The following is a 26,250-nucleotide window of genomic DNA, read 5'->3' as shown; positions in this document are numbered from 1 at the left end:
AGTGGCTTTACAAACAACCAATCATAAATTTTTATTAATTAAAAAATAAAAATATTTTTTTCTCTTTCCTACTCAATCACAACCACCCCATGAATCCAATTAAAAAAGAAATTAAATTTTAAAGATATTGGTTGTTCCTAAGACCATCTCCAATGGTAGTTTCTTCTATTGAGTTCTCCACCTGTACCATTAATTTAATAATTAAATATTTAAAAAATTTGCCATGTCATAATAGAGTTGCATTGCAATGCAACAACTAAAAGATTGTAGTACCCAATCAAATCAAGTTATGAGGTAAAGTTGTGGGACCCATATCAGATTTTTATTATAATTAAAATTAAATAAATTCTTTTAATATGATGTGGCTTAGTGGGTTCCATAAAGAACTCAAATGTAAGTTGCACCATTAGAGATGCTCTAACACTAATGATTTATGTGCGTATCCATGCAAGTTTTTCTCGTATAAGCATTTCAAAACTCTACAGTTGATCCGTAGATTACACTTTTCTATTGCAGGGAAAAGTACATAGGGCAGCACATTTTAGTAATTTTACCCAGGATATGGCTATCACTCACATTTCACTCATAGAATCTTTCATAACTCCAATATTACCCTTACCCTTATCATTCTTGAATAATTTTTTTACTACATTACAGAACAAGCATTGGGGTTCTCATCACTAAAAATCTGTGACCCTCGTGCAGGATAAGCATAAAACTCCATACCATACCTTGGTGGATTATAATAATACTCATTTTTCTTCGTTTCCACCGCCGTGGTTTCTTCTGCACCACCACCACCACCGTCGCCGCCATCTGATTTTTTAACTCCCGGTGCAACTTCTTTCTTTTCCTCTCCATCACCACCACCGCCGCCATCTGGTTTTTCAACTCCCGATGCAACTTTCTTTTCCTCTCCATCACCACCATCGCGGCCGCCATCTATTTTTTCAACTCCCGTTGCAACTTCTTTCTTTTCCTCTCCTTCACCACTTCCTATCTCATTCTTGTCCTTCTCCTCAGTTTTCTTATTTTCTTCCTTAATTTCTCCTTCACCACTTCCTTTCTCATTCTTGTCCTTCTCCTCAGTTTTCTTCTTTTCTTCCTTAATTTCTTTTGCTTCTTCTTTCTTCTCCGGCTCTTGTTTCACAATCACAGCTTGTTTTCTGGTTCTCTTGTAAACATATTCAACTAATTTATCACTTTCAAATACTCCTTTCACTGTCACTAGTGACTTGTTCCGATCCGGTTCTGCTGATACCACTCCTATGATAATAATAATAATAATAATAAAATAAATAAACATTATTATAATAAAATGATATTGCAGTGTCGTTTTTAAATATTTAATTAAGTTAAATATTTTATAATAACGTTTTTATACTCTGAATTGTAAAAATGAAAAAACAAACCTTTGATTCTCTCGATCCGTTTTTTGATTTCTTGTGAACAAGCTTCACAATGCATGTGAACTTTCAGAATCACAGTGATAATTTGAGGCTGCAGCACAATTAAATTCAAATATTATAAACTGATTCATCACAGATTTAGAGAAATTTAAGTTTTGAAAAGTCTTAAAATATCACCGCATTGATATCTTCATCAACGTGACTATAATCTTCATGATAATGATCCAAAACTATAGCTTCAACATTCTTTTCCTAAAGCATAGCAGAAAATGAAGAAAAAATAGCTTAAATAATTTTCAATACAGTTAGGAGATAAAAATGGAAATAAGTTTTTCACATCCAAACAACAACTTTACCATATTTTCCAACGTAACATCCAACAATTGTTTGTCGAACCACAACCTTCTCCACTTTGTGGGCTCTTTGATTGTGTTTTCTGCAACAATTTTTCTGCCTAGCTCTTCCAACAAATCGTGCATTACAATCTTTTCATCTTCAATGCTTACGAGGGATTTTTCAATGAGAACCTTTAATCCAATATCAACATGAAATCCACAACAATTTAAAACATTTTTAACATATTTCTTCATATCCGTGTCGAAAAAACAAGCAATATGAAGAAATATTTCTTTTTCTGTCTCCCTTAGCCCATCAAAACTTAATCGCAGCACATTCATGATACCTTTGTCTGGATTTTCTCTCAAACTAGCCAATGTACTTTTCCATTCGGATATATCTCGGCCAAACAAAAATGAACCCAGTACTTTAATTGCTAGTGGTAGGCCATTGACATAATTTAGTATGCCATTAACCAATCCTTTATAACTATTTGAAATGTGATCGGGTTTGAAAGCTTTTCGACACAATAATTTACGAGAGTTAGTCCAACTCAAGAGAGGAACTTGGTAAACTGCATCCACCCCATACTGACTCAATATATGCTCATCTCTAGAAATGATAATGATTCTACTACCGGCACTAAACCATTCGCGATGCACGGTTATTTTTTCCAGTTGTTCAATGTGATCAACATTATCAAGAATCATAAGGGCCTTTTGACGACATAGCCTACGTCGTATCAGATTAGCTGCGTTGTATTGATTGCATATCTGATGATGCTTTTGACCGAGAGTTTGATCTAGAATTTCCTTTTGTAAACCGAGTGGACCATGTAGTCTATATATTTTGCTTACATCATCAATAAAACAACATGCACCAAATTGTTGAGAGATTTGATCATATAAAACAGTAGCAAGAGTTGTCTTCCCTATTCCTCCCTTCCCGCAAATTCCTACCACACGAACATCATCAACCGATTTCAAAAGTAAAAGCTTTTCTAATTCTTGAATATGAGAATCCATACCAACTAAATCTTTTGAAATAGATGAAGATATGCAATCCAATATACTTATTGTCTTTTGAACAATCTTTTTGCAGATTGTAGATTGTGGCCTGAAAATTTAAACAAGTTGACAAGTGACACCAAACCATCAAATAAGGAACCATAATAAAAAGGAATCATACCTAGGAAGCATATACACTTATATGACACCCGTACGACATACGTCAGAAAAGTTTGACAAGTGTCTCTTAAAAAAGTGACTTTTTAAATTTGACATTCTTTAAATTTGTGCCTAACACTCTATGATACTCATACAATATATACTTGTCAAACAATTATGACAAATGCTTCATAAAAAAGTTTTTTTCTTTGTTACAACACAACTTATGCATTTGTTGAACAAATCTCACACACCTAAAATGGTTAAACATGTTGAAGCAATGTTATTAATAAAAAATTAAAAGTATTAATTTTGATTAGAATATTTTCAAACTCTTTAAATGACTGTGTGGTAGTTTGTGCTTCATAAATCCATACTAAACAAATATTTTTCTTCTTTTAGAAAACTATTATGTTATAAGGGAAAATTTCTTACTTATGACGCAGATCCCATCCAGCGAGATTTGCAACCTGTGTTAGAGCTTTCCTCCATCTTGGCACCATCTGAGAGTCATGTTGGAATCTTTGTTCATGTTTGGCGAATGCCTCAGCATAAATTCCTTTTTGATGTCTGACGTCAGAAGGATCAACATCATAGAAAACAGGAAGAACATGTTTTCCATACATTTGAACGCATTCACATATCTTTACTAGTTCTTGCAAGCACCAAATTGAGGAAGCATAGTTCCTTGAGAAGACGACAACATAAATCTGAGAGTGTTGGATTGCATAAAGGAGCTCGGGTCTAATAGATTCACCTTTTGGAAGATTATTGTCATCCCTAAACGCAAAAATGCCTTTTGTTTGAAAGGCGTCGAAAAGAAAATCGGTGAAATTGTAGCGAGTGTCTTCACCTCGGAAGCTCACAAACACATCATAGTTAGAATTTCTTCTGGCATATGATGTCACCGTAGGTGAAGTTGAGGAGTTTCTGCTACTACTGCTAACCATCGGAATAAGCTAAAATTTTAGAGGATAGATTGTGAATCTAACTGGAATAGAAACAAGCATACGGTGAGTGGGTAGTAATGAACAAGAGCTGTTGATTTTTTCTCGGAAACTTGCTGCGTTGAAATTTCAAAGATTTTGTAAACAAATTCAACCGTTGGTTCAAGCCTGCTTTATTTGGACTCTTTCCTCCCCTCTTCCTTTTGTGTCTTTCCTCCCTCTGATAAATTCAACCCAGAGAAGACCCACCCGTTGTATTGTCTACACATACCAATCATATGAAATGACCAGAGTCGTAAATCATTTGACCCATACTTTTCTTACACCTATCCCTTTCACCATGTTTCTTCTTTCTCCAAACTACTACGCAAATGCTTACGCACGGGTTTGATAAAGGTAAGAATATACTCCATATAAATATATTTTATTAATTAAATAAATGGTATTCCTTTCATCTCAAAATAAATGTCACATTTAAAAAAAAATTTGTCCCAAAAACTTGTCACTTTATATTATTAATACAATTTTATATTTAATTTTCAATTTAAATAAATATTTTTAATTTATTGTTAATGTTAATTTGAATACACTAATAATTAATCCGGATAATTCAGTAAAATCACTATTTTTTTTCATTTATTAATGTTTTTTAATGTGTGTCAAATATTTAATTGTGGCACATAATACGGGACGAGAGAGTACTTATAAATGAATTAATATAGTTTTAACAAGAAATTAATTTAGTTTTAATATAAATAATTGTAGTTGAGATATTCTCTATCTTTTAATATAATTGAAATTCATGATTTTGTTTAAGAGAATAATAAATACATTCATTCAAATCATGAAATCATGATATATTGACATTTAAGACTATATTTTAAAAACAAATTTATTAAAGTAGCACTATAAGATATTGTTTTTAATAACCAAGTTTTATAAGAAAAATACATAACTAACTCATATTTCAAGAAAATTACTCCAATAATCATGTTTGAGGTTATTTTACACCTATGCGCCATTTCACATGGCGCCTCCTATTTTTTTAAAATTTTTTCCAGTAACCTGCGAATTTACCTGCAAATTTACTTGCAAAATATTTTTATGTTTGGTCTGCATATAAATTCGCAAGTAAATTAGCAAGTAAATTCGCAGGTAACTAAAAAAATTTTAAAAAAATAGGAGACGTTGTAGGTGTAAAACACTCCAAAACATGATTATTGGAGTAATTTTCTTAAAATATGAGTTAATTATATATTTTTCTTTTAAAACTTGATTATTAAAAAAAATTCCGCACTATGATGTAATTTTATTGGATGCATCATGCATGTGTCAAAACAGTTTATAGTGTAGGTGCATAACAATTAATCTCTTTATTTATATATTTTGAATTATTAATATTAACTTTTTCAAATTTGAAGAAGCTTTAATTTTGAGATTTAAATATTTTCTCATACTTTTATTATGTTTTAGTGACAAATATTTTCTCCTTATTTTTTTGATATTACTAAAAACAATTTGTCCCGTTGTATTTTTTATATATTTATATGAGAACATTTTTATTTTATTTATATTGGTTAATGATAAATAAATAACAAATATTTATATTAAATCAATGATTAATATTTGTGGCACACTTTATTATGCATTAATATATAATTTTTTTTTTATACTTTTCAATTATGAATATTTTTCCATTTGTATTATACATCAAGAAAAAAATTATTTCATTTTTTATTTATAATTATTGACGATAAATATTCATATTTTTTTGATAAATAATTTTAGCATGATCAAAATAGATATACATGATAAAAATATATTAACCATTATGAAGAAAATAATATTTTATTTATTTTGTATTTTATTTGTATGGATTTTTTTTTTACAAATTTTTTTTTTATGGATTGAATAGAACGAATGTGATGGTCTCTGTAAATTAGTGAGTTTGTTAAAATTCTGTTACAAAAATGCATATGTGGCTTTGATCTTAAATGTTAAAATACAAAAGCTTAAATTTTTTATTTAAGTTGAGCTCATGTCTCTTGCATTCACATAATGCTTCCTAACCATTAAGCCAAGCTTTCCTTATATATATATATATATATATATATATATATATATATATATATATATATATATATATATATATATATATATATATATATATATATGGCATATCATATGAGAATGTCATAATTATATGAGAATGTGAGAATGAATCTGAACCATTTGATTTTAAAATAAATGGTGGAGATTATAGGTGAATTTTTTTCTCTCCTACATCATTTATTTCAAAATGTAGGAGAGAGAAAAAAAAAGTCCACCTAGACTGTTAAGTCACTAACAAAATGGAATCTGGGCTGAAATAGTACGCACAGAGTCATCGATAGAACCTCACATCGGACAATATATGATTGAACATGTGCTTATAAGTGGGGGCAATCCTCACCCTACAAGCCGATTTTGCAGGATTGAGTTAGGTCCAACCACATTTCTTAACATATAATTCTATCAAACTTGTCTACATAACCTCGGATTGAAGTTCCTTCCTCTATCTTGCATGTATACAATTTGGATTAAAATAGGAGAATTTTTAACCCTACCCCATAAATCTCCCACACACCTGCGAAATGGAAAAATTGCCCTTCTGCTTCCGTATATGCATCTCTAGTAGCACATTTTTTGCATTTGCGTGAAAACGTTCCGTAGATGCACATATGGAACACTTCCGTAGATGCAACTACGGAATATATCCAGAATCAGAATACCAGAAAACACCATTTGTAACGAGAAAAGAAACATTCATTGATTAAAATCGGCATTACATCAAAATATTCAACCGAAAATTAAGAAATCTAAGAAATTACAACAGTCAAAACTATATCATCTAATCCATGCATCATTTGAATGACATCAATGTCGTTTTCCACTTCTTCCCACCAACGTTCTGTTTCTCCGGTCTTAAGCGAAGTCTTTATTTTAAGCCTCTGATTCCTTCTGATGACTTCGCCAGGTTTGTACTCTCCCTCTAACTAAGACATCAGAGCCCTTTTAAGTTGGTCCAAGGAACGAATGTGCCAAAATTTCATCGGCATCAGGGGTTTGAGAGGAGAGAAAACAACATGCCCATCCCTTTTGAAAATAATCGGTTCAGGAGCGGGAATCTTTGATGATGTTCGCTGCCATGATGGTGGCCTAGGGGATGCCATTTTTGTGTGTGTGTGTAATACAATCCTAGAAACCCTAATTTTATAAAAGCCCTTGGTATGGACCACACAACCTCTGTCATAGAGCGGTCCGTAGGTATATCCACAGAAGGGTCATAGATATTTTGCTTCTCTAGATGTACCTACGGAAAAACCAATAAAATTTTCAAAATTAGACCCTTCTGTAGATACATCTACGGAAGTTTCGCTGTTAGTTTTTTTAACAGAACATAATGCAGTAGTAGTAGAAGTAGAAAGAAAAACACATAAACACATAAATTAATACTTGACAAAAAATGATTATATTGCAATGTTAAAGAGTGCATATATTACGCTTTGAAACTAGAAAATACATCAAAAGAACTATCGCCGGCTAAATCTATTGGAGGTTTCAATCTTGACTTTTCCGCATTTGATTCCTTTTCGATGTTGTTCAACCTTTTGAATTTGTGCATCTTATCCACAAAAAGATACCACATCTCGACATTCTCGGTATGATGAAGCGTCCATTCCGGTGACGTAGGTGGTATGGGACATCTCGGTTTCAAGTAAACTTGCATAAAATGATTAGATTTTGCGAGCCATCCAACACACATAATACAATTTTTTGGATTTGTAGGAGTTGTGGTGCAGAGCGAAAAAAAGATTTCCGAAAAACCATAATGTGTCAAGTCAACGCATACCATGTCATATTCGCATGCAATAAGATGTCCATTTTTGGGAGTCTCATCCATTTTGAAATCGGTGCGTACGCGCCCAAACAAGGAACAAGAGCTTCATTAACCGATTCAAATTTAGCTTCGTCTCCAAATACCCGCGTACGAGTCTTTATGGTTCATCAACTCTTCGATAAGTTCATGACGGACAAACTTATGGACATCCTCTCCCTTATCAAGCAAAGACGATACGGCCCAGAAACCGCAATTACCGTCCCCTGCCATCTTGATGTTCCGGTCGATATATTTGTGCATAAAAAATGGCATCTTGTCGATGAATGAAATTTTTGGAGCAATATGTACCTCTTCGATTGATGGAATTTTTGGAGCAATATGTACCTCTTCGATTGATGGAATTTTTGGAGCAATAGGTGTCGGAGTCGGAACTTTCGGTGGAATAGGTGTCGGAGGCGGTTTGCTAACGCGAGCTCCTTTGTTTGAACTTTTTTGAGATTTTTGTGATTTCGGAGTAGGTGAGTCGGGAAAGAGTTTGTCGACGTGCTCACAATATGAAGGAGACCGTGTAGTCGAGTTGTCATTCGGCGTAGGCTTCACTTTCTTCGGAGCACCCTTTGTCTTAATCGGTTGAGATGGCGGTTTCATGTCGGTTTTTTATGGAAATCCGATCTTCCGCAATTGTTCTTTGATGTATAGTTTCATGTTGTCATCGGCCTTCAAAAACCTCTACTGTATCGCCTCCAATTCGGAAGTATAGAGATATTCGATTTTTCTCCTTCGATGCAACCATCATCATCAAAACTAAGTCTCTTCCAATGAGGAGTAACTTCATCCATTCTTATTGGCTCACCTAGTCTCACATTTTTTCACAGAAAAGTGATGCATAATGTGAGCAATGCAATGGTTGAAGATGAATATTTACCTGAAATTTAGTCTTTTCTTGCTCCCTTTGATTTGTTGCACCAAAAAGTTGGAGTTTTGGGGTGAAAAATGGTATTGGAGAAGTATGGTTTTTAGGTTGTGGAGAGTGAGTGTTGATGAAGAAATGTAACAATGGGGGAGTGATCAAGCTGGTTCAAACTATATCAGATACTTCCATAGATGCATCTACGAAATATTCTAGCGCTAAGTCATTCAGTAGATGCACCTATGAAATAACCCCTAAACTGAATTTATGAGTATTTTTTTCCCATATACACTCGTTTATTATACTTCCGTAGATGTATCTATGTAAGGAAACAAATTTTTTTAAAAAAGTGTTTTCGAATGTGCATCTATGGAAGTAGGGGCATAATTGGAATTCCGCGCAGTGTCATTGAGAAATTCTCTAAAATAGATCCAATTTATTAGAGTTTTTGTCATAAAATTGTTCTATAACTTTGACCACACGCCAGCCGCCATTGCTTCTTCATTTATAATGCAACATCTCTCTAAAGATTATGATGGCTCATGCTTCGAAGATCTAATTCTTCTCAACCCTCATTCTTCATCCTCACATTTTTCTTTTACGGACTAATGCCTTGTGCAACTTTTGTGAATGAGTTGTTATAGTCGTATCATAACTTATATGTGAGACTGTGAGAGGGTTAAAGAATCAGAGTAATTTAATAATCTACTCTATATATAACTATGAAGAGACTGGTCACTACAAATGAGTTTGTTTAATAATCTACCCTAGCGAAATAGATTATCCACATATGATTTGATTTTACCTTTATAAGATAGCTATAAAGAGTTACTGGAATGACAAAATAGTGGCTATTCACAACATTTCTGCTCTTAAAACCTAACCGTATTATCGGCCACCCTTCATGTCTTGTCGTGTTGGATCAAAAGGCGCCACAGAAAATATGACACAACGAACAATGCCAATGATATTATCATCGTATACAATGGGAGAGGGGTCGACGCTTATTCACTTCCAGGAATAACAATATCAACCTGATGAAAGGAGGTAGCAGCAGAATAATATTGGTTTGCTTGAATAATATTCTGAAATTCGCTGGAAGGTTTGGAGATTAAAGATTAAGAAATTCTGAAAATTAGAGTTGGCCCACTACCGAAATAGATCGAGAACAGTGGCTCTGAAGTTCGATCTCAGGAACTCTGATCTGATAGGTTGAGAGAGCTTCAAATCGATGAACCGAAGTGAATATGTTCAACTGTGGAAAACGCGGGAATCAGTAGTCCATTTCCACAGACGGTGTCATTGTTCCGGTACAGAACCAGAATTGATTGAAGAACAGTGGTTGCGACATGTTACAGCAAACACAAACTTCTGGTGCGGTGAAGGAGGGGCTCACTTGCATGATTAGAACTCTAATTCTACCACTTCTAGTGACTCTTGATGCATCATAATAACGTGTCCTCAGATTTTTCCTGCTTTATCACAAATCATTTTTCTAACTTGGGGAACTTGCATTCCTGGAATGACTATTGGGTGATATCATGAATAATATGACTTGAATGAAACATTAAAAAATAACCAAAAAGAACAGCCATATTATTATATGCAAAAATATGGATCCAAATACAGTGAAAACATATTGGACAAAAATACCTACATAAATTGTATTATCCTTATGTAAACGTTACACCTTAATCTAACAAGCTTTTGTTAACTTCAGAACCCCATTTTTCCACTTGTTGGCCTTCTTGTGACAACAGAGATGAAAATCAAGTCAATGTTTCCTCTTTGTTATCCATTTGGTAGAGACTCTCCCTGACCTTCTTGTCCATGTGTTGGTTCTTCTATATTATGAGTACAAGGGTTGCCATTTGCTTAACGTGTCTCCTAGCAATCACAATGAAAACTGGTTGAATTTTTTCTCTAATTTGATGAGCTTTTGTTTTTACCTTATTACCAAATAACACAGTGGATTGGAAAATAGTCCAACAGTCTTGAAGTTTGATCAAACTGCGTGTGAGCATAGTTGCTACAAGTTAGGATTTATTTCATCATCTGGATGAGTGCAGATGTGGTTGTGGTTGTGCATCATCTTCGATTGCCAAAAACTTGCGCTTTAGAGCTAACATCTTTTTGGGATGCATCCTTGATGAGTTGAACTCTTGTAGATCTTGTTTATATACCCAACGATACCCACATTTCTTCACCTCCACATCCAAGCCTCCAGAGATATCAGTTTCGACATGAAAAGGAGCATACAGATCATCATAAGATGACTTCCAAGAGAAATAGATTAGCCAGATGTGATTTGATTTGACAGTAATAAGATCTCCATTGACAAATAGCGGAAGACAGAGAATGTTGTCTAATGCATACAGTGTCAAATGGGACCAAGATCTTGTCATTGTTGGATAATGAGGTGCGAAAGAAAATACTACACAACATAAAAAGCCAACGATATTATTGCCTTTGTCCTGCATAACAGGAGATACGTGTATTGAACTACCAACGCTCTGATTTTTAAACAACCTCGGTATTTCACTTCCTGGAATGACAATACCAATGTTAAAGAAGGCAGGGTATTCTTTGTTCACTTGAATGAATTGAGTCATCCATGAAAATGTCATTCTACTGCATCGTTCCTTATCCCTTATTTTAGGACAGTTGAAAATGAACAATCCTGTTCCCTTCAAATATTTGTTCTTTCGAAGATCCTGCTCGACAGAAGTAGGGAAAGGTAGCTCGGGCAAAGATTCCAACCGCTTGCAATTCTCCAAGTTCAAATATACAAGTTTGGAAAGCTCACTAAGGCTAGGCAGTGTCACAAAATTATTCCCCCCAAGATTTAACATTTCTAACCAACGTAAACATCCAATAGCCTCAGGCAGTTGGCTTAAACCACAGTAGCTAATATCAACTTCACGTAAACAATATATGCTACGCAAAGAACGAGACATAACTGTGTTTATTGTGGGAGTGGGAAACAAGGAATAGTAAGGCTTTGTGGTCCATTTGCAGATGGAGGATGCTGGTTGGGAATGTGAAGCAGTTTCACTTATATCCAAATCCCTTGTATTGTTAAACTCTTTGAAACAACACCGAGAGCACCCAGACATTTTTAGATCTTCAAGAGAGCTGAGACCAAATATGTTGTTGGGTATGCTTACTAGACTTTCACAATAATTTAAATTCAAGAAAACAATCTTTCTTAGAAGCTCAATAGATGGATCCAACTGCACAAGTTTTATACATCCTTCCAGATTTAGCCACTCAAGATTCGGGAACTCTCCAAAATCTGGCATCTTTGTTAGATTTTCGGACTGGCTCAGATCCAATATTCTCAATTTGGGCAAATTCTGTATGAATGATCAACAAAAGTAAAGGCATTACTTCCTTTTGTTTACAAATTTACCTTCAAACGGAGAAAAGAATATGAGTTGTTATAATTTCTGAGAAAAAGATAATATGAGAATTTAAAAATACCTTCTTGCCTTCCCATAGTTGTTTGATGCTGCTACGCATCAAAATCAATTCAACAAGTTGATTGGGCTGGAAACTTGATGGCAAATACATGAAAGGATAATGACTCCACTCAATATATCTCAATTCATTAGAAAGACGATTGAGGCTTCTCGATAAATTCACATACTTGTTGATGATGAGCAATCTAAGATTTGAAAAGTCTTCGATAATCACTCCATCCATATCCTTATCAACGTCTTCATGATAATGACCCAAAACTAGGGCTTCAACATTCTTTTCCTAAAGCATAGCAGAAAATGAAGAAAAAAGAACTAAAATAATTTTCAATACAGTTAGTATTTAAAAATGGAAATAAGTTTTTCATATCCAAACAACTATACCATATTTTCCAACATAACATCATAGAATTGTTTGTCGAACCACAACTTTCTCCACTTTCTGGGCTCTTTGCTTGTGTTTTCTGCAACAATACTTATGCCTAACTCTTCCAACAAATTATGCATTACAATCGTTTCATCTTCAATGCTTACAAGTGATTTATCAATGAGAACCCTTAATCCAATATCAGCATGAAATTCACAACAATTTAAAACATTTTTAACATATTTCTCCCTAAGCTTGTTAAAAAAACAAGCAATATGAAGAAATATTTCTTTTTCTGTCTCCCTTAGGTCATCAAAACTTAATCGCAAAACATCCATCACATCTTTTTCTGGACTTTCTCTCAATCTAGCCAATGCACTTCTCCATTCAGATACATCTCGACCAAATAAAAATGAACCCAAAACTTTAATTGCTAGTGGTAGGCCATTGGCATAATGTAGTATGCCATTAACCAACCCTTCATAACTATTCAAAATGTGATCAAGTTTGAAAGCTTTTCGACACAATAATTGAAGAGAGTTAGTCCTATCCAAGAGAAGAACTTGGTAAACTGCATCCACCCCATACTGTTTCAATATATGCTCATCTCTAGAAATGATAATAATTCTACTACCGGCACCTAACCATTCACGATGCACGGCTATTTTTTCTAGTTGGTCGACTTGACCAACATTATCAAGAATCATAAGGACCCTTTGACGACATAGTCTGCGTCGTCTGAGATTAGCCGCGTTTGATTGATTGCATATCTGATGGTTCTCTTGGCCGAGAATTTGATCTAGAATTTTCTTTTGTACACCGAGTGGACCATCATGTAGTCTACAAATTTTGCTTACATCATCAATAAAGCAACATGCACTGAAATATTGAGAGATTCGGTCATATAAAACAGTAGCAAGAGTTGTCTTCCCTATTCCTCCCATCCCACAAATTCCTATCACACGAACATCATCAACGGAGTCCAAAAGTAGAAGCTTTTCTAATTTTTGGATAGGAGAATCCATACCAACTAAATCTTTTGAAACACATGAAGATTTGCAATCCAATATTTTAATTATCTTTCGAACAATCTTTTTAATCTCTGCAGACTGTGGCCTGAAAGTTTAAACAAGTTGACAAGCGACACATAAGGAAACTAAACCAAAAGGAAGTTTTTTCATTTTATATGCATGTGAGAGGAAGGAGGATTACTTACTTTTGACGAACATCCCAACCGGAGAGATTGGCAACGTGTGTTAAAGTTTCCCTCCATCTTTGCACCATCTGAGAGTCTTGTTGAAATCTTTGTTCATGTTTGGAGAAGGCTTCAGCATAGCTTCCTTTTTGATGTCTGACATCAGAAGGATCAACATCATAGAAAATAGGCAAAATTTGTTTTCCAAATAATTGACTTAATTGAAGGATCTTTTCTAACTCTCGCAAGCACCAAGTTGAAGAAGCATAGTTTATAGAGAAGACCACAACGAAAATCAGAGAGTTTTCGATTGCACGAAGGAGTTCGGGTCCAATGGATTCTCCCTCTTCAAGATCATTGTCATCCCTGAATGCAATGATTTCTTTACTTTGAAAAGCAGCAAAAAGATGATCTGTAAAATTGAAGCGAGTATCTGGACCCCTGAAACTCACAAACACATCGAAATTCTTCCTCAATGGCAGTGTTACCAGAGCTGAAGAGGAGGAGTTGCTGCTGCTCGACATAGCCATCTGACTTACATTTTACAGAAAACTTGTAGCATCTTTAAAGTACTTGTATCATTCATTGTATGGAAATTTAAGACATTTTAATCTTATAATTGATTTTTCAATCCTGCTTTATTCTAGAGTTCACACACGGCTTTGAACAATTCTTGTAGACCCACTTTTTGTATTACACTCGCTTTGTCAAATTCACACTCTTTATCTACTATTATTTTTAGAAGATGAAGATATATTGTATATAATAATCATAATCATTGTATAAAACAAGCATATCTTTTAGCACAGATTTCTTGGCACCTTCTCACACGTACACACACGTTCAATTTTCATTCCTTGTTCTAATCTTTATGGCATCATCAAGCACTTGTGCATAACAACTTTGTGTTTACCAAGTCTATGTAAGTATTAAAATATTTAACTCATTTACATTTTCCTGTAAGCATCTCATATTTAAGTTTTATTAGAAAAACAAGTTGTGGTTTGTATATATATTTTTCCACCCATCAGTGATTGGAGCAGAAAACGACTTGTAGACAGCCAACAAGAATTTTTTGTTGATAATTAGTTTTTTTGTTGCCTCAACTTTGATTAGAGAAATGATTTTTGGACGACCAAACTTAGACAACTCTTGCGATTATTGGTTTAGTGGTTAACACAATTCAAATTCAAGTGTTCAATTCCTGAAAATCGTGGTTCATCACATCTAAATCCATGATTAATAAAGTTAAAGTGATGGTTAATGAGTTTCGACACTTGATATATTCGGTGACCATCTCATGAATGTTATTAACCACCTACTTGAACTACGTTAACCGCTTAAACAATTGTCGTAAAAGTTGTCAAATGGAAGAGGTTTTGCGAGAATGCCAGTAATTTGAGCTGAAGAAGCAATTAGAAGCATATGAATGATGCAATTTTGAATCTTCTCTTTTATGACATGACAATCAATCTTGATGTTTTTGGTCCTTTAATGAAAATAAGAAATGCAGCCATCGGAAGTCACAAGTCAACCTGGCCAAGATGTGATAATAAGTTTTAGAGCTGGAGCGGGAGACCATGGATTGCTTCTTTGATCAGTGAGTGGAGGGGAAGTTGCCCAATTTGAATCTGCAAAACCAGAAAGTTTAATGTGAGACTTGGAAGTATAAAACAAACATTTACCTTGAGAATTTTTGAGATACTGAAAAATGTGAATTGTAGTTTGATAGTGAAATTAACTGGGCGAGAAACAAACGGAGTAGGAACATGTAGACCTCATCTTGAGACTCTCCATGCAAACAAGCATTATTCACATCCTATAAATTTCTGGCCAAGAAGTAAATCTTATATGGGTCAGATGTTAGTGCTATGAAGAGCTTCTAATTCAGCTTTCATAGTATTGTTCCAACATTCAAATATGTAAGCTTGGCTAAGAGTTTTTGGTTCAAAAATGGAAGAGATGGATAAATATAATCTTTTATATAGGGAATTACAATGATCATAAGCCATCTAAATTGTATCATTTACAAAATATACCAGAAACTGTACCATCATTTGGCAAACATTACATTCAAAACTGGAAGAAAAATAGCAATGCCACTTGCTGACCCTTGAGCAAATGATAACAGAGATCAAAACCATGTCATTGTAGTTGTGTCTCGTCTTCAATCACCAAAAGAGTTATAGGTCTGAGCTTATGATATTCCTCTTTCTGCAACTGGTCATTGTTATGTGTGTAAACAATACAATAGAGAAAAGAGACCATCTTAAGCTAACAAGTTTCAGACCCCCATTTTGCCCCCTTGCTGACCTTTGAGTGACAACAGAAAAGAAAATCAAGTCAATGTTTCTTCTCTGTTGAGACTCTTCCTGACCTTCTTGTACATGTGTTGTCTGTCTCCTAGAAATCACAATGAAAATTGGTTAAGGGTAAATGATCAAGTTGAAGCAAGTTTCATAAATTTAAAGAGTGTACCAGATATAGTATATAGAAAGATAAGTTAAAGAAATAAATGCATTTGAGTATGTAAATATTATGCAGTTGAGCATTTGTTCTCACCTTATTACCAACAAATAAAGGGAACCGGCATGCCGACGCAACATAATATGAGGCATAAGCCAATATCAAAATGAGGCTTTTTTTTTTGTTCATCCACCATAATTAAAAAAATAAACTGCATTTGAGCATTTGTTCTCACCTTATTTACAAAAAATAAAGGGAATCGGAAGGACCAGCTCAACATAATGTGAGGCATAATGAAAATATTAAAATTGCACCTTTTTTTTTCATTCACCATCATTAAAATATTTGAATTTTAGAAGATGTTCAAAAATATTGTTGGGATCTGTTATTAAACTATGTTAAAGTCGACAGTAGATATTTACATTTTTTTTATCAAGATTAAATTATCCTTCAAATGAAGGACTTCGAAAATAGAACAAAAAATTATCTTTCTATGAGAATCATGTTGTAAACTCTTCGTGCTATATTGGTTAAACCAAATTCTCTTATTTGTCAATTTTTTTTATCAAGATTAAATTATCCTTCAAATGAAGGACTTCGAAAATAGAACAAAAAATTATCTTTCTATGAGAATCATGTTGTAAACTCTTCGTGCTATATTGGTTAAACCAAATTCTCTTATTTGTCAATTTTTTTTGAAGTCTTTTATATAACGAAGAGTGACACAACAAAAATTAAATTTTACAAAACTAAAATTAAAAAAATCGTAATTATCAATAGTTTACTTTATATTAAAATTATGAGTAAAATATAATTAAATTCATTAAAAATATTCATGGTTTTTTTATATAAGGTAAGGATTAAACATTATCAAAATAAATAATATTTTAAATTTAAATATTAAGTTGATATTATTATTAAATGAATAACAATTATTTTTTATTTTTAAATAAAATAATAACTAGGAAAAATGTCTCACCTTCAATTTCCAAAAACTTGTGATTTATTTCATCATCTGAATGAGTGTAGTTGTGGTTGTGCCTCATCTTCAATTGCCAAAAACTTGCGCTTTAGAGCTAACATATATTCGGGATGTGTCATTGTTGAGTTGAACCCTTGTAGATCTTGTTTATATACCCAACGATACCCGCATCTCTTCACTTGCACATCGAAGCATGGATGGATATAAGTTTCAACATGGAAAGGAGCATACAAATCATTATAAGATGACTTCCAAGGGAAATAGATTAGCCAGATGTGATTTGATTTGACACTAATAAGGTCTCCATTGATAATTACCGGAAGATGGACAGTGTTGTTTAATGCAGACAGTTTCAACTTAGCAGAAGATCCTATTATTGTTGGATAATGAGGTGCGGAATAAAATAGTGCACAACATAAAAGGCCAACAACATTATTGTCCTTGTCCTGCATAACAGGAGATACGGGTATTGAATGACCAACACTCTGATTGTTGAACCAACTTGGTATTTCATTTCCTGGAATAACAATACTAACGTAAAAGAAAGCAGGGTATTCATTGTTCACTTGAATGAATTGTGTCATCCATGAAAATGTCATTCTACCGCATTGTTCCTTATCATTTATTTTAGGACAGTTGAAAATGAACAATCCTCTTCTCCAATATTTGTTCTTTTGAAAATCCTGCTCGATTGTAGAGAAAGGTAGCTCGGGCAAAGATTCCAACCACTTGCAATTCTCCAAGTTCAAATATACAAGTTTGGAAAGCTTCCTAAGGCTAGGCAGTGTCACAAAATTGTTCCCCCCAAGACTCAACATTTCCAACCAACATAAACATTCAATAGCCTTAGGGAGTTGGCTTAAACCACAATAGCTAATATCAACTTCATGTAAAAAAAATAGGCTATGAAAGGAAGGAAACATAACTGTGTTTGTTGTGGGAGTGGAAAATAATGAATGGTAAAGCTTTGTGGTCCATTTACAGATGGAGGATGTTGATTGAGAGCGTGGAGCAATTTCACTCATAACCAAAAGCCTTGTATTGTTAAAGTCTCTGAAACAATACCCAGACATATTTAAATCTTTAAGGGAGTTGAGACCAAATATGTTGTTGGGTATACTTCCTAGACTTTTGCAACCATTTAAATTCAAGGAAACAATCTTTTTTAGAAGCTCAATAGATGGATCCAACTGCACAAGTTTTATACATCCTTCCAGATTTAGCCGCTCAAGATTCGGGAACTCTCCAAAATTTGGCAACTTTATTAGATTTTTGGAGTGGCTCAGATCCAAAATTTTCAATTTGGGCAGATTCTGTGTGAAAGATCAAAAGGAGGAAAAAAAATGAATTGTTTCAATTTCTGGAGAAAAAAAAAACATAAGAATTTAAAGTACCTTTTTGCCTTCCCAGAGTTGTCTGATGCTGCTATCCTTCAATATCAACTCAACAAGTTGATTGGGTTGAAAACTTGATGGCAGATACATGAAAGGATATTCATTCCACTCAATATATCTCAATTCGATAGAAAGACAATTGAGGCTTCCCGATACTTTCTCATTATTGATGATGAGCAATCTAAGATTTGAAAAGTCTTCAAATATCACTGCATCCATATCTTCATTAATGTGTTCATGATTCAAAACTATGGCTTCAACATTCTTTTCCTAAAGCATAGCAGAAAATGAAGAAAAAAAAACTTAACTAATTTTCAATACAGTTAGTTTTTAAAAATGGAAATAAGTTTTTCATATCCAAACAACAACTTTACCATATTTTCCAACATAACATCGTAGATTTGTTTGCCGAACCACAGCCTTCTCCACCTTCTGCGCTCTTTACTTGTGTATTCTGCAACAATATTTCTGCCTAGCTCTTCCAACAAATTATGCATTACAATTGTTTCATCTTCAATGCTTACAAGTGATTTATCAATGAGAATCCTTAATCCAATATCAGCATGAAATTCACAACAATTTAAAACATTTTTAACATATTTTTCCATATACTTGTTGAAAAAACAAGCAATATGAAGAAATATTTCTTTTTCTGTCTTCCTTAGCCCATCAAAACTTAACCGGAGCACATCCGTGACATCTTTGTCTGGATTTTCTCTTAAACTAGCCAATGCACTTTTCCAATCGGATATATCTCGGCCAAACAAAAATGAACCCAATACATTAATTGCTAGTGGTAAGCCATCAACATAATTTAGTATGTCATAAACCAACCTTTCATAACTACTCAAAATGTGATCAAGTTTGAAAGCTTTTCGACACAATAATTGAAGAGAGTTAGTCCAATTCAAGAGAGGAACTTGATAAACTGCATCCACCCCATAGTGTTTCAATATATGTTCATCTCTAGAAATGATAATGATTCTACTACCGGCACCTAACCATTCACGACGCACACCAATTTTTTCTAGTTGTTCAACTTGACCAACATTATCAAGAATGATAAGGGCCCTTTGCCGACATAGCCTATGTCGTATCAGATTAGTTGCAGCGTAATGATTGCATATCTGACGGTGCTCTTCTCCGAGAGTTTGGTCTAGAATTTGCTTTTGTGCACCAAGTGGACCATCATGTAATCTATAAATTTTACTCACATCATCAATAAAACAACATGCACCAAATTGTTGAGAGATTCTATCATATAAAACAGTAGCAAGACTTGACTTCCCTATTCCTCCCATCCCACAAATTCCTATCACATGAACTTCATCAACTGAGTCCAAAAGTAAAAGCTTTTCTAATTCTTGGATAGGAGAATCCACTCCAACTAAATCTTTTGAAACAGATGAAGATTTGCAATCCAATATATTAATTATCTTTTGAACAATCTTTTTAGTCTCTACAGATTGTGGCCTGAAAGTTGATACACATAAGTGACAGCAAATCATGACATACACAGTAAACGAAATAGCATATGTTTTACTTACTTATGACGTAGATCCCATCCAGAGAGATTTGCAACCTGTGTTAGAGCTTCTCGCCATCTTGATACCATCTGGGAGTCATGTTGGGATCTGTGTTCATGTTTGGAAAAGGCTTCAGCATAAATCCCTCTTTGATGTCTGACGTCTGAAGGATCAACATCATAGAAAACAGGAAGAATATGTTTTCCAGACACTTGAACGCATTCACATATACTTTCCAATTCTTGCAAGCACCAAGTTGAGGAGGCATAGTTCCTTGAGAAGACGACAACATAAATGTGAGAGTGTTGGATTGCATGGAGGAGCTCGGGTCTAATGGATTCACCTTTTGGAAGATTATTGTCATCTCTAAATGCGAAAATTCCTTTTGTTTGGAGGGCGTCAAAAAGAAAATCGGTAAAATTGTAGCGAGTGTCTTCACCTCTGAAGCTCACAAACACATCATAGTTATTTCTTAGAGCTAAAGTTGAAGAGTTTCTGCTACTGCTAGCCATCGGAATAACCTAAGTTTTTAGAGGATAGATTGTGAATTTTAATACTTGAACTGAAACAAGCATACAGTGAGTGGATAGTAATGAACAAGCGTTGTTGAAATTTCAAAGATTTTCTTCAATCCTACTCCACTTAAATTGGAATGTTATCTAGATTCCATTTTGAAGAGATAAATATATGTAAATTGTTTTTTATTTCAACTCTTTCATATAAGAAAAATTATATCTATGGAAAACACATTTCTACCCATTTCTCATTTTGTTCCACATATACAAAATGCTGGTTTTTTAGTCTTTATACACCTATGACATCACTTTTATTATTAAAATAATGTTTTACCATTTTCTCTTCTATCAATGTTTACTTTAATTTGAATTTCAAAGAAGAGCTATTTTAGGGTTTAAGATGTTGTGGACACTGAACATCATACGAAGGAAACTTCCTTCTCCTCTTCAACGGCGGCTAACCCTTCTCTCTCCGAAGGCTTTTCGTTTCGTCTCTCTTCTCTTCCGATTCATCTTCCATTTTCCGTCTTCGCATGCGATGATGATTCTCTCTTTTCCGGCGAGAGACTCTCCCTTGCGCCGCTCCAAACCCCTCCGTCTCAAACCTCTCGCTCGATCTCTTCTTCCGCTTCAACTAAATCTATTTGGAAGAACACGTCGAAGGTGTTGAATGTTGGTGAAGAAACTTTCGCGTCGGTGTTTAAGCGGTGAAGTTGACGAATGCGTTTTGGCATCTGTTGCAGAGTCCAGTTGTGTTATTGTTGGTTCAGATGCGGATTTGAATGTTTGCTGATGGTGTTGTTGTTTGTTGAACGTGATGATGAACAGTTCTGATGGAGGGCTGAGTGGTTCATGATTTTAACCTTTTTGGTGAGATCGTTTCAAACCTATTCTCTTTTAATCTCTCTTCTTCTATCTCTTTACTTTCGAAAGGGTTTGATGTATTTGGAATAATTTTGCAAATATCGTTGTTTGCATCCTATATTTTCATAGCTTCCGACCCGCTCCTTTAAAATTTGATAACCTTTTGAAGTCCTCACATTAGCTCTACCGCAAGAAAATAATATATTAGTTTGTAAGCTAATAAACTCTGAATTCTAACAACAATTTCTATTAGCTTTATAATATTACATAATATAATTAGCAATGAAATATGTTAATGGTAATATTATAAAGCTAATAGAAACTTGTTGTTAGTATTCAGAAACTCAACGGTGCTATGAAGAAAAGACGTCGTCGTCATGCTTAATAATAATATAACATAATCAAGTATAAATAACATATCAATTACCAAGTAAGAAGACACCATCAGAATTGGAAAAAAAGAATTGGGAAAAAGGATTCAAGGTAGAGTGATTAATGGAGGTAGAGAGACACATGGAAAAAAATTGGGAACGCAGGAATTTCGATTATGAGAAGAGAGAGATAAAGTTGAATTTGATGAGAATGACACATGACTCAATTAAGTGGTGATTTAATCTCAACTCTTTATTTTAATCCAACGGCTGTAATTTATTCTCATATTCTCACACATATATATATATATATATACATATATATATATATATATATATACATATATATATATATATATACATATATATATATATATATACATATATATATATATATACATATATATATATACATATATATATATATATATATATGATCTTTACAAGCAGAACAGATTGCCAGCAACGATGAGGCTTGAACTTCTGGACGGTTGAGAGAAAAAAGGTGGTTGTACCTGCAAGACACTCCGATGCCAAAGTAAGTGTTTGGACAACAATGTACAACAGAAAAGTGAGAGAATTTGGGTTGAAAAATGGTTACCTTGCCCTCTGGGGTCAGATGGCTATTTATGGGAGAGTTCTGTAACGGTCAAGTCCACTTTTTTTGGGATCTATGCGTGAATAGAGGCCAGAAGACACGGGAAGCTAGCAGACGCTGAGCACTTGGCTTCAGCGTGCTCGACCCTAACTTGTTGTATGCTAAGAACGTATTGGAAGCTTGCTGCCGCATGTTTGGGCCAGGACGCGTTGGGCCAACAGAGTGGATTGGACCAATTTCGGATAATTGGGCCGGTCCGGAACAGGATCCCCCCAAGTCGTTGCTTCCGGCCGTGGAAGTGACGACTTTAAGGAAGCTGGGCAGAGGAGCTCTGCCGAGGAGGAGGACCTGGTGCCTCCGGTCGGGACAAGAACGCACGGGGAGAGGGACGGTTAGATCGGGAGCTTGGAGGCATGTCGCTTGGGAGTCATCTGTTCGAGATACGTGTCTCATTTAATGCGTAATGATGACTAGTCTAGCCGTAGGCTCCTAGGGTTAATGATGATTCTTCCACTCACAGAGGTCACGTGCGGTGCGTGTGACGTTTCTAGGCCCCTATAAGTACTTCGAACTGTCTTCTTTTTCAAACTTTTCAAGCTTGTTCCCTGTGCGTTTCTTCTTCCGTTGCTGACCACGCCTTCCGTCGTGACAATTCATCAGCTACAGTTGTCATCTTCATTAGAATCTTAATCGTAAGTTCACACCTTCGTCTCCTTTTGTTCCCTGTTTTTCCTTTTGACTGTCTAGAGTTGTATGGAATGCGGTTAGGGTAGGTTTTTAGCGTGACTTTAGATGCAAGTTCTGGGGTTTGTTGGTGGTTGACGGTGGAGAAGACTGGTTTCTCCGCCGTTAACGATTGCGAATAGTAGGCTATTTGTTGTGAACTTAGCTTCTGCTTCACTAATCTTTAGGGATTATGTGTTTCCCTTAGTGCCTTTTTATATTTGTCTCTGGAAGTGTTGCCCTAGGGGCTATGTGTACGTTTAGCCTGGGTTAGCGTGAGTGGCAGTTTGCTTGACGACTGATTCTTCGGGGAAGGGCATGGTCAGGGATCTTTCGTCCTTTGATTGTTTGTGCGCCCTTTCACTTTGAATAGTGGTGGTAGAATGGATTTGATTGTACTGTCAAATTCACTATTCTCCCCTACTTTTCAGGTGATTATGGCCGATCAAGGACGTCCTTCAACTTCGGGATTGTCGTCAGCGACGCCTCCGACCCAACGAGGGGTGTCCCCAGATTCTTGGGTGCTGAATGAGGTGCTCGAGTCTGAGAGCCACTTTGTTGAGGACCTGTCGGATATCTGCTTGGCGGTCGGGGGATGTGAACAAGAACAGATGGACCGTAGTTATCCCCAAGGAGGAGGACCGGGTGTGCGATGTGTATGCTCCCGACCAGATTCCCATGTACGAGGTGGTATTTTGGGAGATGGGCTTTCGGGTGCCTTTTACCGACTTTCAAATCGTTGTTCAATTATCTGGAACTGGCGTCCGGTTAGCTTCACCCTAATGTGATCGCCTTCATCCAGGCGTTCGAGCTGACTTGCTCCTTTTTGAAGATAGCAGCGACCAATCCGTTGTTTTTCTATTGCTTTTGCGTGCAACGGAAAGTTGCCCATGGTCGGTCTGGTTGTGTGTCTCTAAAACAGTTGAAGAAGATCTTCAAGTCGTACTCCGATTCCCTGAAGAATTACAAAACACGTTTCTACCTTATTCGTCCTTGTTCTAAGGAGGCTCGTGACTCTGTTTTTTCTCGGGAACCGACCTTGGACGTGCATGGCCGTCCGGTCCTCAACGATATAAGGGAGCCTGTTACTGATCGAAAATCGAAGTTTAGGTTTTTTTGGTCGCGTGACCATTTTGCTTATGGTACCGACCAATACATTACCAGGGCCGGGGATCTTGATGTGGATGGACGGAATGCTTTTGCCGTTCTTCAGGAATTTGTGTGGGGCCTTCCTCTGGTCACGAAGTTGGACCCAACGGGGAGGCCTATGGTTGACGATGACGGAGAGCCAGTATTGGAGCCCCGTCTCATTAATATCAAAGATCTGCTGGCGAGTGGCACGGACGAGGGCGCTTTCGCTTACCTCAGTATCTAGCCGTTGTTGTTTTTTCTTTTTTTTATTTATGTTTCTGTCCGTTATAACGAGCTAACCCTTACGTGTTTGTTTGTCAGGATCCATAGACCGGGCACGTCATGACAGGATGCTTAAGCATGCGAGCAAGTCTAACCCTTCTGCTCGCTTTCTGTTTTATGCTTTGCATTATTATATAGTTTAGCATTTCAGTTTACCTCGTTTTCTAGAATTCGGGCGCATGCGTTTGACTTCTTGGGCAGCGTGCGCGTTGTTTCCAAGGGTTCTGTAGCTATTTAATGCTTCTGTTATTCCCTATGCTTCTTTTGCCTCTTTATTCCCTTTTCTTTTTCTATAAAAGGGGGTCCCTTAGGCCTCTTCCTCTCAATTTTCTGCAGAAATGGGAGGCGTCGAAGGGAATAAGGTTTCCAAGGTTTCTTGCTCCCGTGGAGTCAAGGAAGCGAAGAAGAAGAAGAAGGTCTCTGCTGGGTCCACTTCGCGCTCTCAAGGGGTTCGTGATTCGAACGCGCGGGCTCAATCCTCGGGTGTGAGGGTTGTGACCAATGCTGATGGTTCTGAGACGGAGTGGGATAAAGACTGGTTCCAGTATCTCCATTCGAAGGAGTTTGCGCGCCGGGGTGAATGATGTATTTTCATTTGTTTTTTGTTTTTTCTTGGACTTTGTAATCTACTTAATTAATGAATAAAGTATTTTTTCATAGTTTTGTTAGTGTATTTGTTCGTAGGAGATTTGCTCGATAATAGTGTGTTGGTCTCCATGTGTGTGGAACTTTGGTCGACATCCAGGGACACGTTCCTGGAGGGGGTGAGTCGCATGCCTCTTTGTGTTGGGGTCCGAGTCTCATAGCGTGAACTATCCCTTCGCGAGTAGGGTGTTCTGCCGTCGTGGTACTTGCTTACGACGGGGTGCTCGACATTCGTGCCCCCCCGAAGGACAAGGAGTCCGCTCGATTAAGGGTGCGGGTTGTTGTAGTTTCATTCCATCATGAGGTGTTAGGCGTGTACCCGGGCCGCACCCGTGTTCCGAGCGTCTTTGGCTCCTAGCTGTAATACTTCTTGAGTTTTTCGGCGTTCCGATGTCGAGCGAGTACTTCTCCTTGTAGGTTTTCTAAGTAGTATGCCCCGTTTTCGGTCTTTGCTCAGACGCGATAGGGGCCTTGCCAGTTTGTGGCTAGCTTTCCTTAGCGAGAATCTTTGTGGTTTCTCTTGAGAACCAGATTGTCCACTTCAAATTCTCATTTGATGACTTTTGTGTCATATCTCAGAGCGATTTTTTGCTTGAGCGGTGCTTTGTGCAGAGCGGCACCTGTTCGGATCTCTTCGTCCAGATCGAGTTCTTCTCGGACGGCCTCCCTGTTTGTTTCCTCGTTGAGGGGTTCTTCAATACCTCTGGTGGGCACGTGTATCTCTACGGGGATTACGGCCTCTGTCCCATATGTGAGTCGAAAAGAGGTCTCCCCGGTTGTGGAATGGGGGATGGTTCGGTAGGCCCAGAGGAAGCTGTGGAGTTCCTCGACCCACCCTTTTTTGACCTCGTCCAATCTCCTTTTAAGGCCCCTTAGAATCACTCTGTTGGCGGCTTCTGCCTGTCTGTTTGTCTGGGGATGTTCGACAGATGCAAAGTGTTATTTCGTTCCCAACTTTCTGACAAACTCCTGGAAGTGTCTGTCGGTGAATTGGGTGTCATTGTCAGTGATGATGGCCAGGGGTACTCCAAAGCGGGCCTGAATGTTTCTTTTGTAGAAACGCA

At 36.1% G+C, this 26,250-nt stretch overlaps 3 protein-coding genes across 3 annotated transcripts; all 3 read right to left on the bottom strand.

The window, feature by feature from the left end:
- Positions 1 to 463: 463 nt before the first annotated feature.
- Positions 464 to 4,209, bottom strand: LOC131602422 (disease resistance protein RUN1-like). The gene is made up of 5 exons (XM_058874528.1): positions 3,347 to 4,209; positions 1,766 to 2,861; positions 1,587 to 1,661; positions 1,413 to 1,500; positions 464 to 1,266 (listed from the first exon to the last, which is right to left on the bottom strand). The coding sequence occupies exons 1-5, from the start codon at positions 3,859 to 3,861 to the stop codon at positions 647 to 649; spliced, it is 2,394 nt and encodes a 797-aa protein (XP_058730511.1). The 5' UTR covers positions 3,862 to 4,209; the 3' UTR covers positions 464 to 646.
- Positions 4,210 to 7,861: 3,652 nt separating this feature from the next.
- On the bottom strand, positions 7,862 to 8,386 carry LOC131605389 (uncharacterized). Its single transcript, XM_058877750.1, has one exon. The coding sequence runs from the start codon at positions 8,384 to 8,386 to the stop codon at positions 7,862 to 7,864; it is 525 nt and encodes a 174-aa protein (XP_058733733.1).
- A 1,052-nt stretch (positions 8,387 to 9,438) lies between these two features.
- LOC131605388 (uncharacterized) lies at positions 9,439 to 20,718 on the bottom strand. Its single transcript, XM_058877749.1, has 9 exons — positions 20,079 to 20,718; positions 18,906 to 20,004; positions 18,532 to 18,801; positions 17,168 to 18,450; positions 16,003 to 16,092; positions 13,711 to 14,232; positions 12,512 to 13,610; positions 12,132 to 12,410; positions 9,439 to 12,004 (listed from the first exon to the last, which is right to left on the bottom strand). The coding sequence occupies exons 1-9, from the start codon at positions 20,567 to 20,569 to the stop codon at positions 10,700 to 10,702; spliced, it is 6,438 nt and encodes a 2,145-aa protein (XP_058733732.1). The 5' UTR covers positions 20,570 to 20,718; the 3' UTR covers positions 9,439 to 10,699.
- Positions 20,719 to 26,250: the final 5,532 nt, after the last annotated feature.

Source organism: Vicia villosa, linkage group LG5 (genome assembly GCF_029867415.1).
Source record: "Vicia villosa cultivar HV-30 ecotype Madison, WI linkage group LG5, Vvil1.0, whole genome shotgun sequence".
Classification (NCBI taxonomy): domain Eukaryota; kingdom Viridiplantae; phylum Streptophyta; class Magnoliopsida; order Fabales; family Fabaceae; genus Vicia; species Vicia villosa.
Note: the sequence above shows the minus strand (reverse complement) of the source record. Positions and strands in the feature narration are given on the sequence as shown.

Excerpts from the sequence above, each read along its gene's own strand:
- LOC131605388 (XM_058877749.1), bottom strand. The coding sequence starts at position 20,569 with ATGGCTAGCAGTAGCAGAAACTCTTCAACTTTAGCTCTAAGAAATAAC. Across the intron at positions 18,451-18,531 it reads AACTCTGGGAAGGCAAAAAG|AATCTGCCCAAATTGAAAAT; the intron begins GTACTTTAAATT and ends TCTTTCACACAG. Across the intron at positions 12,411-12,511 it reads ATGTTATGTTGGAAAATATG|GAAAAGAATGTTGAAGCCCT; the intron begins GTATAGTTGTTT and ends GCTATGCTTTAG.
- LOC131602422 (XM_058874528.1), bottom strand. The coding sequence starts at position 3,861 with ATGGTTAGCAGTAGTAGCAGAAACTCCTCAACTTCACCTACGGTGACA. Across the intron at positions 2,862-3,346 it reads GGATGGGATCTGCGTCATAA|GCCACAATCTACAATCTGCA; the intron begins GTAAGAAATTTT and ends TTAAATTTTCAG. Across the intron at positions 1,501-1,586 it reads TTGATGAAGATATCAATGCG|CCTCAAATTATCACTGTGAT; the intron begins GTGATATTTTAA and ends ATTGTGCTGCAG.
- LOC131605389 (XM_058877750.1), bottom strand. The coding sequence starts at position 8,386 with ATGAAACCGCCATCTCAACCGATTAAGACAAAGGGTGCTCCGAAGAAA.